Source organism: Castor canadensis, chromosome 7, assembly GCF_047511655.1.
Source record: "Castor canadensis chromosome 7, mCasCan1.hap1v2, whole genome shotgun sequence".
Lineage (NCBI taxonomy): Eukaryota > Metazoa > Chordata > Mammalia > Rodentia > Castoridae > Castor > Castor canadensis.
This window is the reverse complement of record NC_133392.1, coordinates 127,064,195-127,089,867: the sequence shown is the minus strand read 5'-3', so window position 1 is coordinate 127,089,867 and position 25,673 is coordinate 127,064,195. Positions and strand designations below refer to the sequence as shown.

The 25,673-nt window shown below is 37.6% G+C and overlaps 1 protein-coding gene across 2 annotated transcripts in view; it reads right to left on the bottom strand.

The window, feature by feature from the left end:
* The window catches only part of Efcab14 (EF-hand calcium binding domain 14), a 41,020-nt gene that overhangs the window by 4,017 nt on the left and 11,330 nt on the right, over window positions 1–25,673 (bottom strand). For both annotated transcript variants that reach the window (XM_074080214.1, XM_020178013.2), the window contains exons 4-10: window positions 16,976–17,074; window positions 13,481–13,591; window positions 11,041–11,145; window positions 9,749–9,940; window positions 8,199–8,285; window positions 5,521–5,632; window positions 4,032–4,157 (exon numbers count right to left, since the gene is read on the bottom strand). In XM_074080214.1, the coding sequence (XP_073936315.1) occupies window positions 4,032–4,157; window positions 5,521–5,632; window positions 8,199–8,285; window positions 9,749–9,940; window positions 11,041–11,145; window positions 13,481–13,591; window positions 16,976–17,074 (832 nt within the window). The remainder of the gene's footprint in view (window positions 1–4,031; window positions 4,158–5,520; window positions 5,633–8,198; window positions 8,286–9,748; window positions 9,941–11,040; window positions 11,146–13,480; window positions 13,592–16,975; window positions 17,075–25,673) is intronic.

Here is a 25,673-nt window from a genome sequence, read left to right as displayed (position 1 = left end):
ACACTCACAGTTTTCATAGTTTTTATAGGAAAACCAAAGCTCAAAAAGGAAAATAAGTTGCTAAGGCCACATAACTCTTAGATAAGGAATAGAATACATTTTCCTTTTTTGCATTTTTATTAGCATATATTAATTGTACAGGGGGTTTCATTGTGACATTTACATATGTGTTTGCAATGTATCTTAATTAGATTCACCTCCACCACCCCCATCTCCCCTTTCTTAGAACAATTTCAACAGGTTTTGTTGTTCCATTTTCATATACCAATACAAAGGAGTACACATTTTCTTCTTTACTTAGTCTGGTGCTTTTTCTATTATGTGACATTGTCTCTCTGGATCCAGAAATTAAGCAGAGCCAAAACTACAATGAGCTACCTCTTCACAATTACTAGGCTGGCCATAGATAAAAAGTGTTGGTGAGACTCTTGGGGATATACCCAAAAGACTGTGACACAGGTTACTCCAGAGGCACCTGCACATCCATGTTTATTACGGCACTATTCACAATAGCCAAGTTATGGAAACAGCCAAGATGCCCCACCACTGACGAATGGATTAAGAAAATGTGGTATCTATACACAATGGAATTCTATGCAGCCATGAAGAAGAACGAAATGTTATCATTCACTGGTAAATGGATGGAATTGGAGAACATCATTCTGAGTGAGGTTAGCCTGGCCCAAAAGACCAAAAATCGTATGTTCTCCCTCATATGTGGACATTAGATCAAGGGCAAACACAACAAGGGGATTGGACTATGAGCACATGATAAAAGCGAGAGCACACAAGGAAGGGGTGAGGATAGGTAAGACACCTAAAAAACTAGCTAGCATTTGTTGCCCTTAATGCAGAGAAACTAAAGCAGATACCTTAAAGCAACTGAGGCCAATAGGAAAAGGGGAACAGGAACTAGAGAAAAGGTTAGAGCAAAAAGAATTAACCTAGAAGGTAACACCCACGCACAGGAAATCAATGTGAGTCAATGCCCTGTATAGCTATCCTTATCTCAACCAGCAAAAACCCTTGTTCCTTCCTATTATTGCTTATACTCTCTCTACAACAAAATCAGAAATAAGGGCAAAATAGTTTCTGCTGGGCATTGTGGGGGGGGAGAGGGAGGGGGCGGAGTGGGTGGTAAGGGAGGGGGTGGGGGCAAGGGGGAGAAATGAACCAAGCCTTGTATGCACATACATATGAATAATAAAAGAAAAATGAAAAAAAAAAACTCACATGCATCACAAAAAAAAAAAAAGTGTTGGTGAGGATGTGGAAAAAGTGGATTTCATCCTCATATATTGCTGATGAGAATGTAAAATGGTATAGCCACTTTGGCAAATACTTGGAACTTCCTCAAAATGTCAGAGTTATCATATGACCCAGAAAATCCATTCCTAGGTACATATTCACGGGAAATGAAAACATATACCTAAAAACCTGCACAATTGAACTGGGGGCATGGCTCAAGTGTTAGGGCACCTGGCTAGCAAGCACAAGGCTCTGAATTCAAACCGTAGTACCACCACCAAACAAACAAAAAACAAAACAAACAAACAAAAACCCTGCACACTAATGTTCATAGCAGTATTATTCTTAATAGCCTAAATATGGAAATAACCCAAACATCCATCTACTGATCAGTGGATGAACAGAATGTGGCACAATGAAATATTATTCAGCCATAAAAAGCAATGAAGTATAGCTACATGCTACAACATAAACAGACCATGAAAACAATATACTGAAAAAAAAAAAAAACCATACAGGGCCACATACCATATGATTCCATACAGGGCCACATACCATATGATTCCATTTATATGAAATATCTCAAATAGGCAAATTCACAGAGACAGTGGTTGCCAGGGGCTAGGATGAGGGGGAACTGAGAAGTGACTGTTGAATAGAAACAGAATTTTATTTTGGGGTGATGAAAATGTTGTGGAATTAGATAGTGGTGATGATTGCACAACCTTGCGAATATACTAAAAATCATTCAGTTATACATTTTAAAGGGTTACTGCTATGGTCTGTGAATTGTATCACACTTTAAAAAAGAACCAGAGAAGCCAGGTGCTGGTGACTCACACCTGTAATCCTACATACTCAGGAGGCAGAGATCAGGAGAATCGATGTTCAAGGCCAGCCTGGGCAAATAGTTCACCAGATCCTATCCTGAAAAAAACCCATCACAAAAAAAGGGCTGGTGGAGTGGCTCAAGGTGTCAAGGTGTAGGTCTTGAGTCCAAACCCCAGTACCAAAAAAAAAAAAAAAGAACCAGAAGACTATATATCTCTTTAAAGCATATTTTCTCTCCAACTCCAATCCCTCCAGTTGATCTATATCTTTTTTATTCCAAAGGCACTGTTTTAGCCAGCAGGATAAAGAACTATCAGTATTTTATAACATTTAAAAAGGACTTGGTTGTGTTCCTATAATTGAATGAAAGATTTGTTCTCTAATACTGAAGAAGGTCAATGGGGCTTATGTTTCTTTAAAAATCTTCCTAAATTATTTTCTTCATTTATTTAAGGCCACACTTAGATTCAATGGGCTTCTCACTCTTTTATTCAGAAAGAATAAAGATGGCCTGAAGGAAGGAAAGCAGTTTTGGCGCAAGGTCTGGTGCATCAAGGAATTCTTATAAACTTCTGAATAGGGCTGGACTCCTATCACAGGCCCAGCAATGCAGCTACTAAAATCTCAAAAGCTCTCTGAAATCCAGAAAAGCATCCAATGCATGCTACCAAGTAGCTAGAATTTTTTTTTTGGGTGGCATGAGTTTCTACAAAAAACTACATACTCAGTAGCACTATTCAAATAATAATGACTGCTGCTTCAGGTAATTTCAAAAGTGTCTAAGGCCTATTTAGGATTGAAGTACAAATGTTAAGACTGCCATTCCTAATGTGACCTAGGTCTTTCCTCCATTCATTCTTATCAATTCTTAATATAATAATGGAAAGTGGAGGAGGAAACTTATGTTGCCCTTAAATACAACACTCTCCCTCCCCACTAGAAAGCAAAGAAAAAAATTCAATCAGAGATAGGAAAAAAAATAGCATTTAAATGGTGATATAAATCTCTATAAATATTCTGTGCTTCTTAAGCATTAGTTGCAGCATGTAGATAACTTATTCATTCATTTAACCAATATTCATGTGTACTAGGCTCTGTGCTAGAAGCTGAGAGTAAATAAGACATATACTTTCCCACAGAAGCTAAAATTTTGTTTCTCCCTGGGAAATTACAACAGAGTGACATGTGCTAAACAGCGGCAAACACAAAATGTAACAACACTCAGGAAAAGCCAACTCAAGCCCTGGGAGGTAATGTTTTCTGGTGGAATGGTATCTAAGTTCAAGTGAAGAGCCAGAGAAAGGTAGGTGAACAGGAATGGGTGATTTTCCAGGCAGTTAGCAAATGTAAAATCAGGAGATTGCAGTATCACAATGAAGAGCAGAACACATTATTGGAACCAAAGCAAATATATTTTTCTGTGAATTACATCATTCCTACCAATGTTTATTTTGCTGATTTTCAGCAATAGGTCCCTCATTTTTGGAGGGTCATTATTTTGCTAACTTCCCAGTACTGTATTTGCTTTTATGCCTTCTACACTAGACTATAATATCCTTGATGAAAGAGAGACTGTATCATATACTGTATTCTCACTGTTTAGCACAAGTCTAATGAGGTACCTAGTGAATTAAACGAAGACCCTAAATTTAATAGAGAGACAATATGGTACACTGCTTAAGAGTGCAATTTTTGGAGTCAGACAGACTCAGCTTGAATTCTGCTTCAGTCAATTATCTGCTGTTCAAACTTAGGCAGTTTTCTATCAGTAAAATGGGTATAATTCATGAGTACTAGGAGAACTGGATTATTATCAGGATTATATGATGTAAATCAAGTATCTGGCCCATTTACTCAATAAATGTTAGATATACTCTTTTACAAGTAAAAAAAAAATCACAAAGTTATGATTTTGAATATTACCACCATTACCCCACAGTATAAAAATTTACCTTCAAAGCTAGAAATTCCTGGTAAGGAGACAGGTTTTAGCTGGGATGCTTTCTCAATATGGTCTCCAAGAAGATGTGAATATTCTGGCAATGCTGATGGCTTTGATGTGAAACTCTGTACTTGCTCTGTAACAAATATATATGCTTTTAGCATAATCAATTCTAATACCAAATTAAACTTGTATTGAAGGTCACTATTTAAGGAAATCGCATATGTACTTAATGTAAGAGAAATAGTTGAGAATTAAGTAGCACTGATTATGTGAAATTAAAGGCTTGGATTGAGATATGTTTATGGGCAAGTGAAGATGAATCAGTGTGACGTTACATTAATTAAGGTTTGAAGCAGCAGTCCCACTGGAAGATGTAGGCTGAGCATCTCTAATTTGAAAATCCAAAATCTGAAATGCTTAAAAAAAATCCAAAATTTTAGGAGTGATGACATGACACATGTGGAAAATTCTACACATGACCTCATGTAATGGATATAGTAAAAATGAAGGGGCACTAATATTATATAAAATTACTATCAGGCTATGAAACACAAATGAATTTTAGGTTTAGACTTGAGTACTATCCAAGATATCTCATTATGTATATTTCAAAATTTGAAAAAAATTCAAAATCTGCAACACTCTGGGTCCCAACATTTCAGATACAGGAGAATTAAGCTATAGTACAAGTTAGAATTATACACATTTAGATAGTAAGAGTTTAAGTTGCCAAGCAATGACAGCATAGTGGTTGATTTTAAAGATCGTTTGACTTGATGGGAGATGTGCGATAAGCCTGGCCTGAGAGCATGTACTACCAACAAGCTGGTGCTAACAGAGTGCTACCGTAAGTTTACGTAGCACAGTGCTAGGACAAGGCCTCCATGGTAGTTCTGTTTCCCACTCAAGAAAACCCAAGGGAAGCTATATTGCTTTTCCAAAACTGAAAAATACTTGCAGAAGGAGAGATTAAAACCAACATAATACAATACTTTTGCTATGCCCTCATAGGGTTTAAGTCAGTGGGGGTTAATGAATGCATTTCCTAATATTGATTAATTATTTCTCTACCTAAAGCCAAATGCCCATCCAACCCAATAATCTTATTGTATCTTAATGATTTTCAAGACTAATGTTTATTTTTAAGTAAATTTTATGCACTTACAGAAATGGAAAGACTCCCATAAACAACATTTAGGGCTGGTTTAATATACGCTGCGACAGTAACATTTTTGTCTATAATTGGATGCAGACAGCATGGAGAAGTCTATTTCAGCTAAACATTACCCATTTTTCCCTTAATAGACTAGAGTACAAATCATGTACAAAATGGGCTTTTTCTAAATGAAAGAAAAGTGCATCAGCTTCATCTCAGTGCATTCAGGCATCACTCACTCGGTTCGATCAGTGCTGCTGGAATACCTTCTCTACTCTCTGAGTGGGAGGCAAGCTGCCCAAGCCTATGTGAAATATTCAGAAGCCAGCCCAGCACTCACCTTCATCTGTGGTCTCTGGAGGCCTGTTGCTTTCAGGTTTGTTTGTGAGAGCACTGATCAGCTGCAGTTTCTCTCGTAGCTTGGATACCTGAGAATGTGAACTATCTTCTTTCTGCCCAAAACAAAGATCACAGAAAGTTTAAGGTGAAAGTAAAACCTCATCTGAACCTCCACTATATTCCCAGCGCACATTTAGCATATAGTGCTTGACACTTACTAGGTTCCCTCTAAAAGCAACAGAGGAATGAATCAACAAATATTGGAGATACCTTTAGGGTTCGGTTTGGTTTGGTGTTGATGAGTGTCTAGCTGGATTTGAGGGCAGACCATTAAGGGAACATTATGCTCCACATGATCTGATTCACTGAGAACATTTGGCTGATGAGGGAAGGCATGCATGCATCAGCAGTAAAGGAAATGTACCCTTGCTCAGGTGCCTGTGCCACACACATTTTCTAAAGGAGGAGGATATTATTTTCTAGGAGCTATTTCACACTAACTAAATCACTGTCCTGAATATCTCATATCATACTTTGTGACCTGACCACTTGAGGCAGAGCTTAAAAACAAACAAACAAACAAACAAAAAAACTCACCAGGCACCAGTGGCTCACACCTATAATCCTAGTTACTCAGGAGGCAGAGATCAGGAGGATTGCAGTTCCAAGTCAGCCCCAGGCATATAGTTTGGAAGACCCTATCTCAAAAAAACCAATTTGAAAAATGGCTGCCAGAGTGGCTCAAGTGATAAGAGCACTTGGCTAGCAAGCGTGAGGGCCTGAGTTCAAACACCAGTGCTGCCAAAAAACAAAAAACAAAACAAAAACCGTATCAGCTGAACTCAAGTTGGAAATATTCCCTGGCCCTCCATGTGCCCCTATGGGGATGATTCAACTGGTGGAAGGAACTGTCAGGAAGTAGAAGCTATAATATTTCTAATTCAAAGTTTTACTTCCTTGTATCTTTTTAAAAGTTTTTCTCCCACTCTCTGCCTTTTCCAGGATGATGTAGAGTGGCACATAAAAATGTTTAATTATAAAAAAGAGAGAAGTCTGGTTTCTATGAGGTTAGTTTCTAACTGCTTATGATAGTGTGGAAAAGCCTCATTCCATGTGTAGTCAAACAACAGCTTATCTCATGTATCTTTTATTCAATATATGTTTACTTATTCTTCACCTATATTTACTTCTTTCTTAATAGTTAATCTACAGTTGGTCACTTGATTTACTTAGGGAGCTTCAATATGGACATATGTAATAGAAACTAATATTTATTTAGTAATAGTACTAAATACTAATAGTAAGGAGAAATTATATCTGGTTAGGATCAACAATGAGGTGGGACAAAGAGACTGATACATTGGGATGACTGTTAAAAACACAAGGAGTCTGAAAATAAGCCAAGAAACTTAGGCAACAGTGTGTGCTAGGGGAGTGTTCTGATGTTTCCTGTTAAAATATAAACTACTGTTGAAATCATTTATACTGTTACTTTTTTGTACTCGGTATTTATATCTGGCTTTTAAATTTTTTTTGTCATTCTCTAAGTGAGGTTTAAAACAATTTTACAGAAGCAGTTTGAAAACTTAACAAAAGCCCAGCTTATAATACACTAAAACCTTAAATATATGTGACTTTATCTACTCAATACAAAATTGCTAAGGATGTAAAGACAGAAAGCATTAACATCAACAGTTGCCTGGGGATGGAGGTGTGGCTCAAGAGTATCTAACAAGTGTGAGGCTCTGAGTTCAAACCCCAGGACTACACACACACACACACACACACACACACACACACACACACACATGCCTCTACTATGGTCTCAGTTCAAGTTCATTTCCTCTGAACTTTTCAAACACAAGGTGCATTGTAGATGACATGGTAGCCACTCAGTCAGTCACATTCTTCCTGGCTTTTCCTTTATTTTAGCCCATGACTTAACGTCCTAATCAGAGAATACCACAATCAAATGTTCTTTCCCTGGATACTAAAGCATTTCACAGATTACTTATTTTATCTTCATAATATGTCTAGGAAGAACAAAAAAGGTGAAAGAAACTGGCAGAGACTTAAATGTACTATGAATGTATTGAAAATGCAATCTAAACACAGGAAATAATTTTTAGCTTGGATGCCATTTTTGGAGTATCTATGTCTTGGTTCCCCATCATTAATATAGTTGACCAACTATCTTAGCTTAAATGTTATTTCCTTAGGGAAGCCTTCCTGATCTCTGTTAATCTCCTCACTATACCCTATATTTCTCCTTTATAGCACTCATCAGACTTGTGATTAATTATCTGTTCAGTTCTTTTTTTTTTTTTTTTGGTGCTGGGATCAAACCCAGGGCCCACACATGCTAGGCAAGTGCTGTACCACTGAGCTACATCCCAGCCCTTCTGTTCAGTTCTGTATTGGGTTTCTGAGTGATGGAATAAAGGTCATGTGCCTGACCTGCTCAGAACTGCCATACCAGCTCCTAGCAAAGTGTTTGGCACAGGCAAGTGCCTGATACCATATTCATTTACTTACTAATATACTCATTTACTAATTGCTTTGTCTTGAAGTTTTAGTACCTGAGACCAAAGTGCTCCTTTTGAGAAGGAAGCAGCAAGTGACAAGCACAGAGATGCTGATGCATTTGTTTTTACTTCAGGGAAGCCTCCTGTTATTTACCTTTATGGTTTGGGTTTTTATGGTATCAGTTCTGTTGGTTACTTTATCCAAAGATTCTCTTTTCAGAGTGGCAGCTCTATTCCTTATCTTGGAGGGCAAAAGAACAAAAGGAAAAGATTAAAGACAAATATTAAAACTTGAACAATATCTAGTTCTTTTTAAATGAACCAATCAAATTTATTTAAAGGGTTTCATACCACTTTCAAAAGAAATAGCAGAGGAGTAGGAGAATGGAAAAGTGGGGAGGGAGGCTACAGAAAGACAAAGCAGAAGCCAGAGCTTCTAGTTGTTCCAATCCAAACTTTAAAACTTTGAAGAATAAAAGGTGATAGAAATTTTATCCAGATTCAGGCTGGGTATGAAGCTGTTGGGAGAAACAGTAGGGCAGATGGATATTATTACCAATTTTCTCTGCTGGATAAAAATAAAAAGGGGAGGGCTGGGACAAAAAGGGGAGTTTGGGGTGGTAAGTTTTCACAATAAGCCTTAAAAACCTTCAAGACATACTGTTCATCAAACCATCCAAAGTTCCTAGCCCGTTTAGCGTGGGTAAGTTCAAAAGTGCTTTAAAAACTAGAGCTCCTTTAATCTTCACAGCTTTGTAGTAAATTATACACCCCTCTAAAGCAGGAGGCCTGGCAGAGGGGGACAGGTTGTCCTATTCCACCCTTCAAAGCCATGTCCAGGCAACTTGCCAAGACTCCCTGAGGGAGAACCAGTTTAAACACTCCTTGTTATGTACTAGTGTTAGTCTTCACTTGTGGGTTGCTTCCAGCTCTGGTGGTTTCTTGAATTTATAGTACAATTTCCTTTATTTTATTTCCATTTTTTATATGCTTGTATTTTTGCTGTATGAAATCTTTAAGGGTGAGGCCTGTAGCAGTTATAAAATAATCTACATGGATCCCAACACAATGTATAGGTGAAACGTGATGTAAAAAAAAAATCCACATTCTATTCATGAGAACACAAAGACTAGTAAACTGCAGGATTGGCAAGTATCAGTGACTTAACAGGCTATTCAGTTTCCTTATGAGTGGCTGGACTCAATGACCTTATATACAATGAGCTGGTCTGCCCTGATCTGTTTTAAATGGTTTTCCTGACATTATATGCAAAGGGTTTTCCCTAATATGCAGGCAGAAGAAGGATAAATCTGAAAGCCAAGTTCTAAAGAAATAACAAAAAACTTTTGGTAACAGTCACTGCTTCCACCTCTAACCTTAAGACCTAGAGCTTCTCTACTTAATGGATCACTGGTAATATAATAAGAGACTTGTCATCTCTGCCAACAACTTGTAGTGAGGCGGTGGCAAGTGACTTGACTCCATGTCTCCCTTTCCAAATGGACTAGCACTGGCTTTGCCATTCACGTGGCAGAGCTGGTATAAGGATTAAAGGAGACGCGGGTCAAACACAATACAAATGTGTAGCCTCTCAAATACGCCAGAAGATTGTTCTCAAAAGGCGGTGGAATGTCATATATGTATATGTACAGACAAAACACACTGCAACACAACACATGTCACAAAAGATCTGAAAAGGCTTACCATGCTGGAGGTCAGGTTTCTTCTCTTTTCTACCTTGGTCAAAGCAACCACATCGTTTTCTATCAGGTTGACTTTCTGTGTAAGATTACTGAGTGACTCATTCATCCCTTCCAGTTTAAGATCATTCTGTCTCTGGTACCCCGCTACGGAACTGTTTACCTCCTCTAAAGAGTTGTGAAGGTACAGGATATCCTAGAGTAGAAATAAATCAAGATGCAGAATGCAGCTAAAAATTGCTATTACACAAGCAGGCCAGGAGCACTGAATAACCATTATTATGTCAAGTTACTGAAGTAAATTCCTTTTCCTGGTTGTGACCATCAATTGTCTATCTCTGCTTTGTTCCCCTGTGCCCCATTCTAAATTGTTCCCAGTTTACTTCCTCTGGAATTGTTTGACCTCATCTAGACAGGAGGGGAAAGAGGGAAGAGGAATACCTACATGATTCAGTCTATGGTCCCAGAAAGCAGAGTTTGGGAATTGATTTCCCAATGTTTACCTCACCTGCTAGCAGAAAGCCTGCTGGGTTATTAACTAGAAATCCCATTAACTTAATTTGTCAGAACAAAACTACCTTAGAAACAATACCAATTACTAAACTGGCACATGTAACAAAACCATAGCAAGTAGTGCATTATTTAGTACGAGATTCAATTATTTTTATTGACATCCTCTAGGACTAATTGCTACTTAAAAAGGAATGATAACTATAGGTTTTAAAGGGTATTAAACACAGGACAGAAATGCTTCTTAGTGAAGATTTCCTTTATTCTCATTGTGATTCTGAGCTCAATATTCTTTTATCTTCTGTCTTGCCTTTCGTCTTTAGACTTCAGAAAAATCCCAATTTCCAAGGCTATGCTTCCTAACATTCTTAGAATTTACTGTGGTTCAAATAGCCATCACTCTAGATTAATCTGCTACCCATCCATTTTTGACTTGCCTAAATTAATTTTTTTGTTTTTGTAGTGTGGGAATCAAACCAAGGGCCTCATACACATAAGGCATGAGTTATGTTCCCAGCCCTAGATTGCTATTTTTCATAGATCAGGATAATGTCTTTCAAATGTGAAAAGGAATTTACTCCACTGATTGACATGCAGGAGAAAAAGCAGAGTGCCAAAGATGAGACAGACAGCATTTTGGATTCCCAAGATACCAGCACACATCCTTCTGTCTGCTCTCAGGCAGGTGAACAGATACACAAGGTCCTTGCTGAGGCACTAGTAACACTAAACCCAAATTCCTCAGGTGGCTTCTATAGCCCATTGTAGTTCAGAGACAAAAAGTACCTGTTTCAAGTTCTCACTGTGGGTTTTATTGTCAAGTTCCAATATAGCTGAAGGCGATGAGATGATCTGGTTGCTTCCACTGGTCTTCTTCAAGAAATGCTCATTCTGTTAACAAAAATGGAGGCAACAAGTAATTGCTAGGTCTACTTAACCATCTGAGATGGTCCCACAACATTCGAGCTTCCCCCAAGGTGCAACCATAGATTAATCTACAAGTATTCCTTAAGAACCTATAGTGTAACCAATCCTCTGCTAGGTACTGAAGGCAGCATAGGGATGCCCAGTCTGAAGCAGAGGATGGACAGAGATCCTCCTAGTTCCCTTCTCAGTTTCTTTAGAAACCACTTCTCCTCTTCCCTATTACCTGCACTCCCAGAGAAACTATAGAATGGGGCCAGGCATCATGGCACATGCCTGTAATCCTAGCACTTGAGAGGCTAATGCAGGAGGATCATGAGTTTAAGGCCAGCACCACATAGTAAAACCCTGTTTCAAAAACAAAAAACTACAGAATTACTCCAATGTTCCAGTGACCAACTCAGTCTCCCACTGGACTAATGGGGTTATAAGAGCAACCAGTCATGTAACCACTGGCCTTGTACATTACTAGGTTTTCCCTAATAATACATGTCCAAATCTATGTTTGAGGGTTACTCCTCTTTCCCGTTCTGTCCCCACTCTTCTAGTTTCTGCAAAGTCTGAGGTATAACATGCTTATGTACATTTTCTTCCATTGGTGGGAAAAACTGCATGGCTGAATCTTTCAGCCCATAACTATGACTTAGTCAGTAGTTTAAAAAAGGTAGACTTTATTACAACAGAATGTAACTGGTGAAAAAAAAGTTTTCCATGAAATCTGAAATTCTAGATATTTATCAACTCTGCTTTTATAGACATGAAAGGCAGCATTAAAGAGAAAAGGATATAAAACTCATAGCTCTAGGAAGTAGGAATTTTTCAGTATGAAAAATGAAAAAGTATCTTAGAAAATGGTTAATTACTTGAGAACATGCTCAAGACAAAAGAATTTCTGAGTTAGAAGGGTTTTTATTACTATGGGTCACAGCGCAGAGTTACTCATTGGCAGATGGAAGAAGAACCTAGGTGTCTGGACACCTAGATTAACACTTTTCCCTGTGTTAGCAGCACTAAATAATAATGAATACTGGTTCCAAACAAATGAAAATAATAAAGCTCAGGTTCCCTTGGTATAAGCTGCCCAGTTTAGACTCTGAAATCTGAAGCTTGCAAAGAGCATGTGTGCCAGATCTAGCAATTAGTAGAGAGGCTAGGGAATTTCTGTGTGCCTAGAATAGTCCTGATTTCATGTACAAGGGCAGCAAGGACTGTGCCATCCTTCTTTGTTCTTCATAAATCCTTTAGGGAACTATTACTCATTAAATGATTAAAGCCTCTGAATGACTGCAGACAACTTATATCTGCAAGAGTCTTAGGAGACCCAGAGTCATTTGAACACACTTTCTGGGCATGGCAGACTTTACTTCATCTCAGCTCTTTGTTGCTGCACAACAAATCATCTTCAAACATTGTGGCTCAAACAATAATTTATTATTTTTTATGATTCTGTGGGTTGACCACACTCAGTTGGGAGTGGTGGTGGTAGTGGTTCTGTCCCTTGTGGTATAGTGTGAGATCACACATATGGCTGCATTCCCCTGATACCTGCTGGAGCTGGACATCCAACTTGATCTTTCATCTTCCAGATCACCTCTTCCATTGGCCTCTCAGCCCTTGAGATTCTAAGAGCCCTGCTCTAACTCTTGATGCTCAGAATAAATAGTAACTTGTTTCAAAGTGGTTATGCAGCAATAAAAGAGTATTCACTTCCCTTCTTTTCTATTTCATCCTACTTATTCCATCTTTAGGAACTGTATGTATTTATTTGTTTTTGCAGTTTAGACTAAGGTTGAATTTTGGGCTTTGCGTTTGCTAGATAGGCACAAACCACTTAAGCCATGCTATCAGCTCTTTTTGCTTTTGGTTATATTTGAAATAGGAGCTTGCTTTATGTCCAGACTGGCCTGGACTGTGATCATCTTATTTATGCTTCCCTATGTAGTTAGGATAACAGGTGTGTCTCCTTGTGTTCATTCACTGGTTCAGATGGGGTCTCACAAATTTTTTGTCAGGGCTGGCCTCAAACCATGATCCTCCTGATCTCTACCTCCAGAGTATCTAGGATTATAGGCTTGAACCACTTTAAGTACTATGTTTTCATGTTTTCAAAAGACTCAATTTTAAATTCTATCTACCTTGTTTAATTTACTATAGAACATTTGGTACATATCGCTTATTAGATCTTAGGAAAGTGTACAGTACGGCCTGCTCAACTCAGTGGAAAATTGGTATAATGACTCTTACAGAGAAAGGGGCAAACAGAAGCATGTTACTTCTCTGTAGCATTTGCAGATCTCCTTACCATATCACTCTGTAGTAACTCCAGGGTTTGCTTGTGTTCATCCACAGTTTTCTGCATTGCCTCTACAGCGAGATGGACACTACTTAAAGTATTGCCAATGGAAGCTACACTCTGAACAGAAACATGTGGAATGTCAATATTTTTCTTTTTAACAGCTTTATTAAGCTATAACTGACATGCAATAAACTGTACATATTCAAAATGTGTAATTTGATAATTTGACATAAATATACACAAGTATTACCACAATAGAAAAAATAAGCATTTATCACCTCCAGAATTTCTTCATACCCCTCTGTAATTCCTCCTTTTTCTATGTCCAGGCAATTATTAATCCACTTTCTGTCATTACATATCAGTTTCCACTTTTTAGAATTTTACATAAATAGAAGAAGGGAGTGAATATGTACTATTTAATATGGCTTTTTTTACTCAGCACAAGTGAGATTCATTCATGTTGTAACTACTCAGCGTGTTGCATTCTATTGTATGGCACAGCTTTTTATTCCACCTGTTGATGGCTATTTAGGTTGTTTTCAGTTTTTGACTGTTACAAATAAAACTGCTGTAAACATTCATGTACAAGTTTTTATATGAACTTAGGCTTTCATTTTTCTTCATCATCCTCTTTCTCATATCACAATACCCAGGAGATGGGTAGCTGATCATAAAGCAGCAATGCTTAACTTTTTAAAAAAAGCTGTCTTCTGAAATAGTTATACCACTGTACAATCCCACCAGCAGTATAACAGAGCTCATGTTACTCCACATCTTCACCAATACTGGTCTTTTCAATTTTAGTCACTTGAATGGAAGTGTAATGACATACTGTAATTTTTTAATTTACATTAAACACTAATCTAATGTAGACCGGGCCTCATGCTACTTATGCAAGCACTCTACCACTTGAGCTACATCTCTGGCCCTTTTCATTTTATTTCTTTCATATTAGCATAAATTAATTGTATAAAGGAGTTTCATTGTGATATTTCCACAGATACATGCAGTGTACTTTGAGATGGAGTATTGTTAACTTTGCCAGAGTTGGCCTTGAACTGGTGATCACCTGTCTCCACTTCCCTAGTAGCTGGGATTACAGGTATGCACATCCAGCTAATTATTTCAACTATTATTATTATTGTTATTTTTTGGTGGATCTGGGGTTTGAACTCAGGGCCTCATGCTTGCTTACTGCTTGAGCCACTCCACCAGTCCTCAACTATCTTCAAACTATGAATTCCATGTAACTTATACTGAGACAATTAACAGGAAACACACATTTTCTCACTGATTCCCTACATATATAAGACCAAGATATTTTCTCAATGTAAATGATTTTTCCTAGAGGAAACCAAATCATTCCTAAAGAAAAGGGATTAGTTTATAAATCTGAGACTTGCAGATTAACCCCCCACCCCTCAATACCTCTGTCAAGTCCTCCTGTGGGCAGGCAGATGACCAGAGCCAACACTATGGATTGCCACTGGATTAGGAGCAAATGCTGATTTTGAACAAACAGAGGTGGCAAATATTTTTGGCTTTAGGAAATCCAGCATTGCAGGGATTAAAGAAAAATTCCATTTAGCAGGGTTTCCTTCACTATAGAATCCTGTCAGCAACTACTGGTAGTGTTTGATATGGGGAGTAAGTTATTTTGCTTTTGTTAAACCTAAGAAGCCCAAGTGTACTGGGGACATGATTCACAAGTCATCTTTTAAAAAAGTCCTGTACTAAGAGACACCCAAAAGATTGTTAGTATATGGTGGGTTCTAGCCTTTTATTGAGGCATGCTAACAATTTATAGTGTCACATTAGTATTTTTAACCAAGGTAATTTTTATTATATGGTATATAAGAATTCAAGAAAACAAGAAATAACATTTTTGATGTTAAAAAAATTACATGACATACACTGAAGTTAGGTATTTTGGATAATTTACCACTTAAAAATTGTCTACAATAAAAGCAGTGCCTAGCATTATTAATGCAAAGATTTGCAAAGAGACAACATACATGGCAGAAGTTGCTAAGCTGGGATGCTATGTAAGCTCTGCTATTAACAAAAGCTGCAGGTGCTCAAAGACACCTACTGTTAGAGAATCCTCACTGGCTGGATGTATAAGCCTATCAGGATGTACAACAATAGTAAACTACTGTTTAGGGATTTTTTTTTTTTTTTAGAAAGTTGCTGAGAGAGCCATTTAAACTCTGAAACCAGTATTCCCATCAAATTCAAAGTGCCTGGTACACATTGGAGGAAGCTCCATAAATGTTCATTAAATTAATGAATACAAGAATAAATCAATTTGCTTTTCTAATGCAAGATTGTCAGAGCTGCTTCTGTTCTAAAGGCTACAGAGGCCTACCTTTTTCCCACTTGACTCCTGGGAACAATGGCAAGAATCTGTTCCTACCATTTTAAAATGTTGAAAACAGATGGCCATATTGAACAAAAAAACTATAAAAGAATAGCGACTGAACACACACTGATTCTGTGACAATAAACAAGTTTTATCTTTGTTTCTGGCTTAGGCATTTCTCACTCTCTGTTGTGGAAACAACTAATATATTTATAGATAGAGCTTGGCATATAATTAAACCAAACTTATCACACACTACTTTTATAAGTTAAGGATCCTAGATTTAATATCCACTGTTTGACATTCTCTTACTCTTAAATCCCTTCTTCTATTTCCTGCTGAAGAGATGTCCTTGTGTTCAATGAGGTACCTTTGTTCCCCCTTTTCAACCTCTATCCACTCTCCCCCTTCCAATTCTAAGAATTCCTGAGTATCATCCATGTGGTTGGTCCTTGCCTCCTGCTAGGCTTCAAAACTAGGGATCAAGTAAACAGGAATTCTGAACTACTATTTGCCTAGGCCCTAGAATACAGGGTATATATCTATGAGTGAAGAACTTAGAAAACATACAAGTTTACCTTTACAAAATAATATTGTTTTCCAAAGTGATTTTTTTTTCTTACAATTCATACTCCCACTATGAATGTCTGACAGTATCCTTTGCTCACATCCTTGACAATACTTCTTCCCTAAATTTTTAATTTCTGCATTTCCCTTAGATAATCTTATAAAAAAATCAAATTTTTCTCAATCATAGAAAACAGTAGAGACTGAATAACTCTCATGTACAACTGATCTACTTTCACGAAGATATTGTGAAAGACAATTTGAAAAGACAAGTGTTGAAAAGTATACCCATATATGCTAACATAAGAATCCCAGAAGAGCATGCTGGGATTATGGAACTCACAGAGACAAATAAAATGGCATGAATCCATAAAAAACATAGTTAAAGTAAGCTTTTGAAAATGTAAGGCCCAACTAACCAGACAACAAAGTTTTTCTGAGCTCTCTATAACACAATTTTATTAGTTTCTCAGAGTAGGTGATTTCAAATGTCAGGCTTTCAAAGAAAGCTTATAAGTAGCTAGAACTCCAGAAGTAGGTTAATCTTAGTACCCATATTTAGCACTTACCTTCTGAAGTCCCTCTACAGTAGTAGGCAGGCTAATTAAGTCTGCAGCTGACTTAACATTGGCTTTGATGTGGTTTACTGCTGAAGTTAACAGAGAAATCTGAAAGGACAAAGAGTAACAATGGAAACACAATTTGTAGAATGGATGCTTCCTTCACTAACTCTATCGTGGATGACATCAAGGATGACTCCTGTAATAACTCGCAGAAGTTGAAGAACTACCATCTTTCTCTGCCCAATTTAAACTAGTGCCAAAGAGGGAAAGGAAAGCATTCTTTACCTAGTCCTGGTAGCTACAAGTTCTAAAATCTTAAATTACCCAAAAGATGCAGTGATTACCACACAATCCTTCAACAGTTGGACAGGAAAAAGCTAATGATCAAGGACCACCTCAAGACTTCATTTTGGTAAAATATAACACCTTAGTTATTTAACTGAACTTTTTTTCCTGTGCAAGTGGGAACATATATTATAAAGTAAAAGCCCATCATCACAAAATACGGTCTACAGGAACTTGAATAGCACTTTCAACTACTTGGGGATTTGGTTTTGGTTTAATAATGTGATTAATATTTCAAACTCAATAGCTCAACCAAAGCATTACTTTGTACCCTGAAGGGGCTCAATAAATACCCACTACCCTACTGACTGATGCAATGAATGTATTAAAATACAGGAACTGAATAAAAATAAAATGTGGCTTCCCTTTTGCTACTTAGGGATAGAATTCTAAATAGCTGGACTTCTATCTTGAATGGGGATTGGGGGAACCTATATAACATTCAATTTTAGGCTACAGAGATCACATTCTAACAAGCCCAGCAGTATGGCTCAAAACACTTTTCAGAGTCTTGGTTCCAAACTGCTTTCCTATTCCAAATTCTAGGATCTACCAATAGCAATACTGAGTGGCCTCACAGAGTAATCACCAAAGTTTCTGGGCACTTCATTGTGGTAGGCACCAGGAGGATAGCAGAGAAAGCAGAACCAGATTCTCTATCATTTCTTCAAGTGTTTGGCATCTTCTCTGTGCCAATCACTGTTATAGGTGCTGAGGAGACAGGGCAAACAAGTTATGAGAGACCATGCTCTTACTAGGAGAAGGTGACAGAAAAACAAACAGAAAGAATCAGATGGCATTGAGTGCTATGCAAAGAATTTAAATATAGCTCTTGAACAGCAGCTTGGTCTGGACACAAGGGAGTCCGATGAAGAACCTGAGAACTGGGGACATCAGTTTCTCATTTTCTTCTTTCCCTTTAGGAGGGGTAAATTTAAAGGCTTACGACCATTCTCCTTCATTTTCTTGCTTTTCTCTCACTCTTTCATTCACACAACAAATATTTACTGAGCCCTATAATATACCATTGGTGAACAGAGATGTCAGGGATTGCATGGTATATATATTTCAGTGTAAGCAGAAATTTTTACATAAAAATATCAGATGGTGGGAAGCATTAGAAGAACATTAAAATGGGTGATGATAAGAGTGACTTTGGATCAGAAGGTCCAAGAAGACCTCTATAAAGGGATGAAATTTAAATTGAGCTCTAAATAAAAGGGAGGAATTAATCATACAAGATTGGAGAAAGTTTACTTTAGAGAATGTAGGGAATTGCTAGGCCAAATACCTCATTACTGAAAGAGGTTGCATATTTAAAGAATAGAAAAACAGGTGGCAGGACCACACAATGTGTGAGTTGAGAGATAGAGATGAGGCAAGGGGATGAGGCCAGAAATGCAGGAAAGGGTCAAAACTGGCAAGACTTTGTAATTCAGAACAAAGACATGGATTGTATTTGCGCTGTGATGGGAAGGGGTGTGTGTAAGCAGGATAATTACATGACTGGAGATAGCTTGTAGCAAGATTACTATGGTGGTTCTGTGGAACAGAGACATCAGAAGGAAGGCAGTATGTGTAGTCCAGGTAAGAGGTAATAATGGTTTGAATGTCAGTAGCTACAGACGTCGTAGAAGTCAAGGTGACATGAGTTGCTGGGACTGGATGTAAGGGGTGAGGAGGAGAAAGGAGTGAAGGAAAACTAGATCTCTCACCTCAAGAAGCTGAGACAGTATGTGCACATTCTAGAAATGAATAAGCATTAAATATGATACTAGATAAAGTTCTGAAAAAACTGTATTAGTGCAGGTGGAAAGAGATAGGCTTTATTGATGTAGGACTCAATTTAGACTCTGATGGAAAAGTTAAGTCTTATTACAAAAATAAAGCAGGCGTTCTTTCTGGGTTAAAGGGTGAAGATGGCATGGAAATGGGTAGAGAACAACAGCATGAGTAGGCTCAGAAGTACTTTTCCTTCATAGCATTTCTCAAAGTGACAATGATTTACTAATTTGTACGATTACTTGGTTAACGTTTCTCTCCTTCACAAGACTGTAAGCTCCATGTGATCAAAGAGCATGTCTGGACTGGGGGCATGGCTGAGGTGATAAAGTAGTTGCCTAACAAACACGAGGCCCTGGATTCAATCCCTAATACCACAAAACACAGACCCAGACACACAGACACGCATGCACACACACCCCACCCAGTCTTTTTTACTTTCCTCAACATGTCTGCCACAAAGACAGAAATTCAATAAGCATTTTACTGAATGAATGGCTGAGAATGAACACTCAAGTGTCTGCATGGGCAATGACATGCCTAGTCCAAGCAAAGTAAAGGGAGAGGCCAGGAAGAACAAGATAAGACTTACTAAGTATTGCATTTATTTTTCTCACCAATATAGTGGGTATAACAACAACAACAACAACTCTTAACGACCACCTCAGAAGGATATATGATGGATTTAAAATATATCTACAAATTCTTTGATGATCTTCCCTTCAAGAGGTGAAACCTAAGTCCCTTCCCCTTGTGTGTGGCCTGGACTTAAGTGAATTGCTTCCACTGAAAAGAATAAAAAGGAAGTGACAATTGGTAACTTTGGAAATTAGGTCATAGATAAAAGAAACTATAACTTCTACTTTGTGGTCTGCCTCCTGGATCACTCACTCTGGGGAAATTAGCTGCCACGCTGTGAGGACACTCAAACAGGCACAGGTTGGAGAAACCATGTTGGAAGTGAAATCTCTTGCTAAATTATGTGGGTAAAGACACTGCAGCCCTTCAAGCCTTCAGATGATGAAGCTCTGGCTCATATCTTGTAATTTTAGAGATGCTAGTCAGAATCACTCTGCTAAGCTGCTCCCCAATTCCTGACCTACAGAAATTGAAATAATAAATATTTATTGTTTTAAGGCATCAAGTTTTGGGATAATCTGTACTAATATAAGAATTAAAAGGTACGTGTAACTAAAGCTCTTAGCACAGTACCCGGTACAAACAAAAATACCAAATCAGTGACAGCTCTTAGCACAGTACCCGGTACAAACAAAAATACCAAATCAGTGAAATTTAATAAGCACTTAGACATGTTCATTCTCCTTAAGGGTTCCAAAATACGCAAACTACTTGTCAACATTCTAAATCTATCCACTCAAAAACGAAAAGATGAGAAACCCCAGCCCACAGGAAGATACTCTTAGTAAGCTATAAGGCTCCTAAGAGTAGTAATTACATAAAGGAAGTTTTCAATCATAGTTTTAAGAAGACATGAATAATATTAAGGAATAATTGAAAGGACATAAGGAACTAGGCATTCTCATGGATTTTCATGGGTATATAAATTGTAGAAGGCTATATAGGAATAACCTTCAAAATTTGAAACACTTACATTCTTTGTTCAGCAATTTCCATTTCTATAAATCTTCCCTAAAGATTACTTGCTCACATGCACAAAGATATATGAACGATATATGTAATAGCAAAGCACTAGGGCTAGGGATGTACCTCAGTGATAGAGTGCTTGCCTTGCATGCATGAGGCCCTGGGTTTGATTCCCAGTACCACAAACACATAACAAAGCAAAGCACTAGAAACAATCTAAGTGTCTGTCACTAAGGATGTAGTTATATCAGTGAACAAATTAAGTAGTAGAACATTTAGTATCTCTATTTATTTATACATATACAAGCTAACCCATAAGCTAATTCATATTAAAAGTTATTATGGTTTTATAAATACAGGAAAAGAGGACTAGAAAGATGCAGCCCATATTATTGACAGTGGACAACTATAGGGACTGGGAGCACAAAAGTGTTTGTGTGTTGGAAGTACAGATGGGAACTGAAGGGAAATTTGCATAGGAGTTCTATATGTATTTTATTATTTAAATCTTATATAAGAATGCATTCACATATTACTTATGAAATTTTCAAAAAGAGAAAAAATACACAAGGAAAGTAATATCATGTAATTTTGGAAGGGGTTCGATGGATTTCTTTGGCTATCCCTTGCTAACATGCCCTACACTAGGCTTTTCAAGATCATTATAAAGTGATAAGAAGAGCTCCCTCTCCAGGTATGTTTTACTCATTACCCCAAAGTATATATATACAACTGGCTCAAAATCAGTTTTATGGGCAAGAATATATTTACTCCAAATGCCCTATCGATTATGTGGCTACCTTTTATCAGTGGGAGTAAACAAACTCCTTCCATTGACAACTGGCCAGACCCTAAAGGGATAACAAGCTTTGAGTGATCTATGTAGAAACTATTCTCCCGGGTACAGCAATATCCTGAAGCTATGGCAGAGCTAATCAGAAGTAGCTCAGGAATGGTAATGGGCTCATAAAATGCCAGTATGGCTATTCTGGCAGCTACCTTTTTACCCCTAACCAGGGAGGTGAGGAAGCCAATGCAGGCAGGATTAAGTAAGGTACTGTTATTCTTCTCTCCATGCCACAAATACTCTAGGCTTATGGTTTCAGCTGCATCACTGGAAGGGTATACTCTGGAGAGCAGACTCAACTCTGCAGTTAACCTAACTTGCTTTGGGAATCTCTCTTATAAGACCTGGCTTACACATTGGTCACTAGGACTCAGCTATAGTCCCATAAAATACAAAGCTAGGTTCCATTTTTCAGCCTTCTTCTGATCAATGGGGTAATGACAAAACCCATGGAAAACTGCAGCAAAATCACATGTGTAATGAAATTGGAGAGCTGAGGGGCACCCTCCCATTGCTGTCTCTATCCTCAGATGTGTTCTAGAATGTCAGATTGGACTCTTATCACTATTAGTCACATTTTGTGATTTCAAGAGTCTAAAAAGTTGAATTAAATAGAAATCATTAAAAATCCACATTCCAGCCAAAAGATGGATCATGACTTTTATGCATATTACATGACTCATTACCAAAATTAAAAATAGCCACTGAAGATCAACTGCTTAATACATCATTTAATATGATAAAGTAAAAAGTTCTACCTTTTTTTTTGCTCTGGGGTTAAAATTAAGTGTTCTTTAAATAGTAGGGGAAAACGTTATGAAAACAATCATCAGTGGTGAATGATTACAAGTAGGGAGCCCAACATCACAGGCTTTCATCTACTAAATCCCATATGGGGTATAATAAAGATGGGAGGCAGAATAGGAAATGTGAAAGAAAACAGGCTCCAAATACTTGACTATTTTAATGTTAGCACTGCTACACAGCTGTATGATCTTGAGCAAACTACTTAAACTTTGAACTTCCATTTTCTTCTCTGTAAAATGGAGATACCACCTCTTACTTCATATAGCTATTAGAAACAAAGAAAGGAGAGCATACAGGTAATGCATCTAATAGTCACCTGCAGAAAGAAAATATTTAATGAATGGCAACTGTCATCATCATTACCACCGCTGCCATCATTATAATCACATGCTTAAAACTCTTAGTACAACCTTCTAGTACAAACCGCACACACACAAATTACACACATACACAAATCTCAAAGTATTTGGCTGAGTGTCTAAAAATGAGACACAGAAAGCACACAGAAGGATACCCAAGGTCTTTCTTCATAAAGGCCTTCTTCATAATGACTCTTATTTGCTTACTTTATCCTCTTTCTACCAACTAGAGCATAAGGAAGGACTAAAATTCCCTGAACATACTATGTTTCAATCATCTATTCTTTTACAGATAGTCAGTTCTTGTTACCAGGTCATGAACATCTAAAAAGCTGAAGTAAACATTGAATTAGTGAATGGTAAACCATTGCTCTTGAGGGACTCAGGATTAGGATCCTATGAGCCTTCTGATCACAACATTTTCATTAACCTGTCAGTGAAATACATAACCTTGTCTTATCTGTGTTTCTGTTTAAACATCTTATTTAATGCATATTGTTGACTCATAACATTGAACTTACAGCCAGTAGCACTAGAAGTCATGCCTAAAGGAAGTCTACCTAACATAAGTATTTTCTTCACATGGTGCATCAGTTTCCTTGAACTTAGCATCAGCACTTTAGCACTACGCCTGGGGAACATTTAATAATGAAATCAACAAAAGTATAAAAATGTGAACAATGTGACACTAAATATACCACAAGACACTTGTTTATAGTACAAGACCTGAAACAAGAGGGCAGCATGCTGCCTTGTTCAACCTCTGTTGTATAGTGAGTGACTCAAATTTTTTTTTTTCTGCTGTGCATGCCAATGAATGATTGCAAAAGCCTTGTAAGTACAGATTTTGGAATCATGAATAAATTTTAGCAAGTAGGTGAATTTGCGAATATGAAACTCACAAATTATGAAGCTCAGGCTGTACTATTTTATCGAGAGTACCCTCCTTTCTTTCTACAGAATTCACCTGGCCTGACCCCAGCCTGGTTTGGCTGTATATTTAAATATGTCCCCATAGTATCATTTGAACCTGCTTCTTATTGCTTGACAGGCAGATTAAAATTGTTTACATTCTTGTCTCTTCCATTTGTCTGTAAGGCCCTTGAGGAAAGGAATCATATCTTTATTTTAAAACTACTACAGTCTGAATATCTGTGTCCCCCTAAAATTTATATGTTGAAATCTGCTGACACCTTGATCTTAGACTTTCCATCCTTCAGAACTGTGAGCAATAAATTTGTTACTATAAACTACCCAGTCTAAGGTATTCTGTTATAGCAGCCTGAATGGACTAAGATATAATCCAAGGCCTAGTCCCATAAAAGCAGCTCAGTAAACATTTATTGAATTAATGATCTTCAAAGAAAGGAAAGGAGATTTTTGTAATGGTCAAGAGGGAATGTGTTGGGAGCCGACAGGTGTATTGAATAAACTGTGTGTTTGAGTCTGGCACAGCCCCAAACTGCAGAAGGGAGCAAATATAGTTGTGCCCAGAACAGTGCATGCTTGGATTGGCATAGCCTCAGCTGCAGAAGTGGGCAAGATGCAGTACAGTTGTTTCTCCTTTAATGTTTACGTTCAGAGAGAAGCTGTCACAGGTTCCTCCTATTCCCGAGGACTACAATGTCAGCCCCCTCCCCTGAGAAATGCCTCTCCGCCTTGTGTTGCTACTGTATATAATAAACTCACTGGAGGTGAAGGGGGCTGGTGTGTCTCCATCCGAGCACACAGCTTACCTGGCCCCAGCTTTGTACATGTTTGGTCTTTTGTCTGTTTATCTTTTCTGGCATCTCCCATCGCCCCCCAGTTAAGGTTTCTAGGACAAGCTTGTGGGGGATTCGAGAAGAATGGTTATAATATTAGAGGTTTCATGAATAAAACAAGAAATGTAAATGAGGTTTCAAGTATGAGTACAGATTTTTCAAGGCAAATTTTGATTTTTAACTTTTTTAAACTGATGGCTTTTTTTCAGACTACATTAACTTCATCTCATTTTGTGATAAGGACAGTTGTTAAGTGATATAAGACATTTTCTTATTGTTTAAGCCACTCTAAATTGCTTTAAAAATGCCACTAAAAGCATCTTAACTGACAGTTACCTTTAGATATAGAAACAGTTAAATATTAATTTTATTTTTATACTTATTTTGGTCCAGGACAAATGCCTCTTAATTGAATAGACTATCAGAGATGTACAACATTAATTTTAGAAAAACCACTAAGAGAGTGCCAAGCTCCCTTTGGAAACTACACGAAGCTCTGTTTCACCACTGCCTACTTTTCCGGGCCTAGGTCAGCAGAAAATTCCTTTGCATCGTCCCAGAATCCCTGAAGGTATATCAAAGTTAAAATGGAAAAGGGTTTCAGTTCAACCCAGTTTCATATATAAAGCCCTAGGTTGAGATAAACTTCCCTACATATCTACCTTCTCAGGAACTTCTTGCATTAACAATGGTCAGGCCAAGAATAAAATGATTTTTTTTGGTATGTGTCCAGATTCCTGGTTAAAGAGAACTCAGAAACCAAAACCAAAGATTTGAAAATCTATGTGTCTTCTCACACCAAGTACCAATTTCCACTTTGACTCCTTCTGTGTCAATTTATAAGAAGGAAATGGGAAATAGACAGCTGATTTTTGCCTCTTCATGCTAAATAATCTCATCTTTGTCTTAGAATGGTTAACTCTATGATTGCCTCAGGAAAGAGGCAGGAGACAGGCTTCAGAGCACCAGTGTAGTCTACTTTCACTTGACATAAACTCTGGTCAAATTGTTCATTTGCTAAGTGAATATAAGCAAGGCTAAAGTTTACCCTATTCAAAAGAATGCACAAAAGGAATGAATATCTGTTTATTCCTAATTACTCAGATTTAAAAGATAAATGACAACTAGTAATAAATACTAAGTGCTAATGTTAGGAATCTCTCTGTATAGCTATCCTTATCTCAAACTAGCAAAAA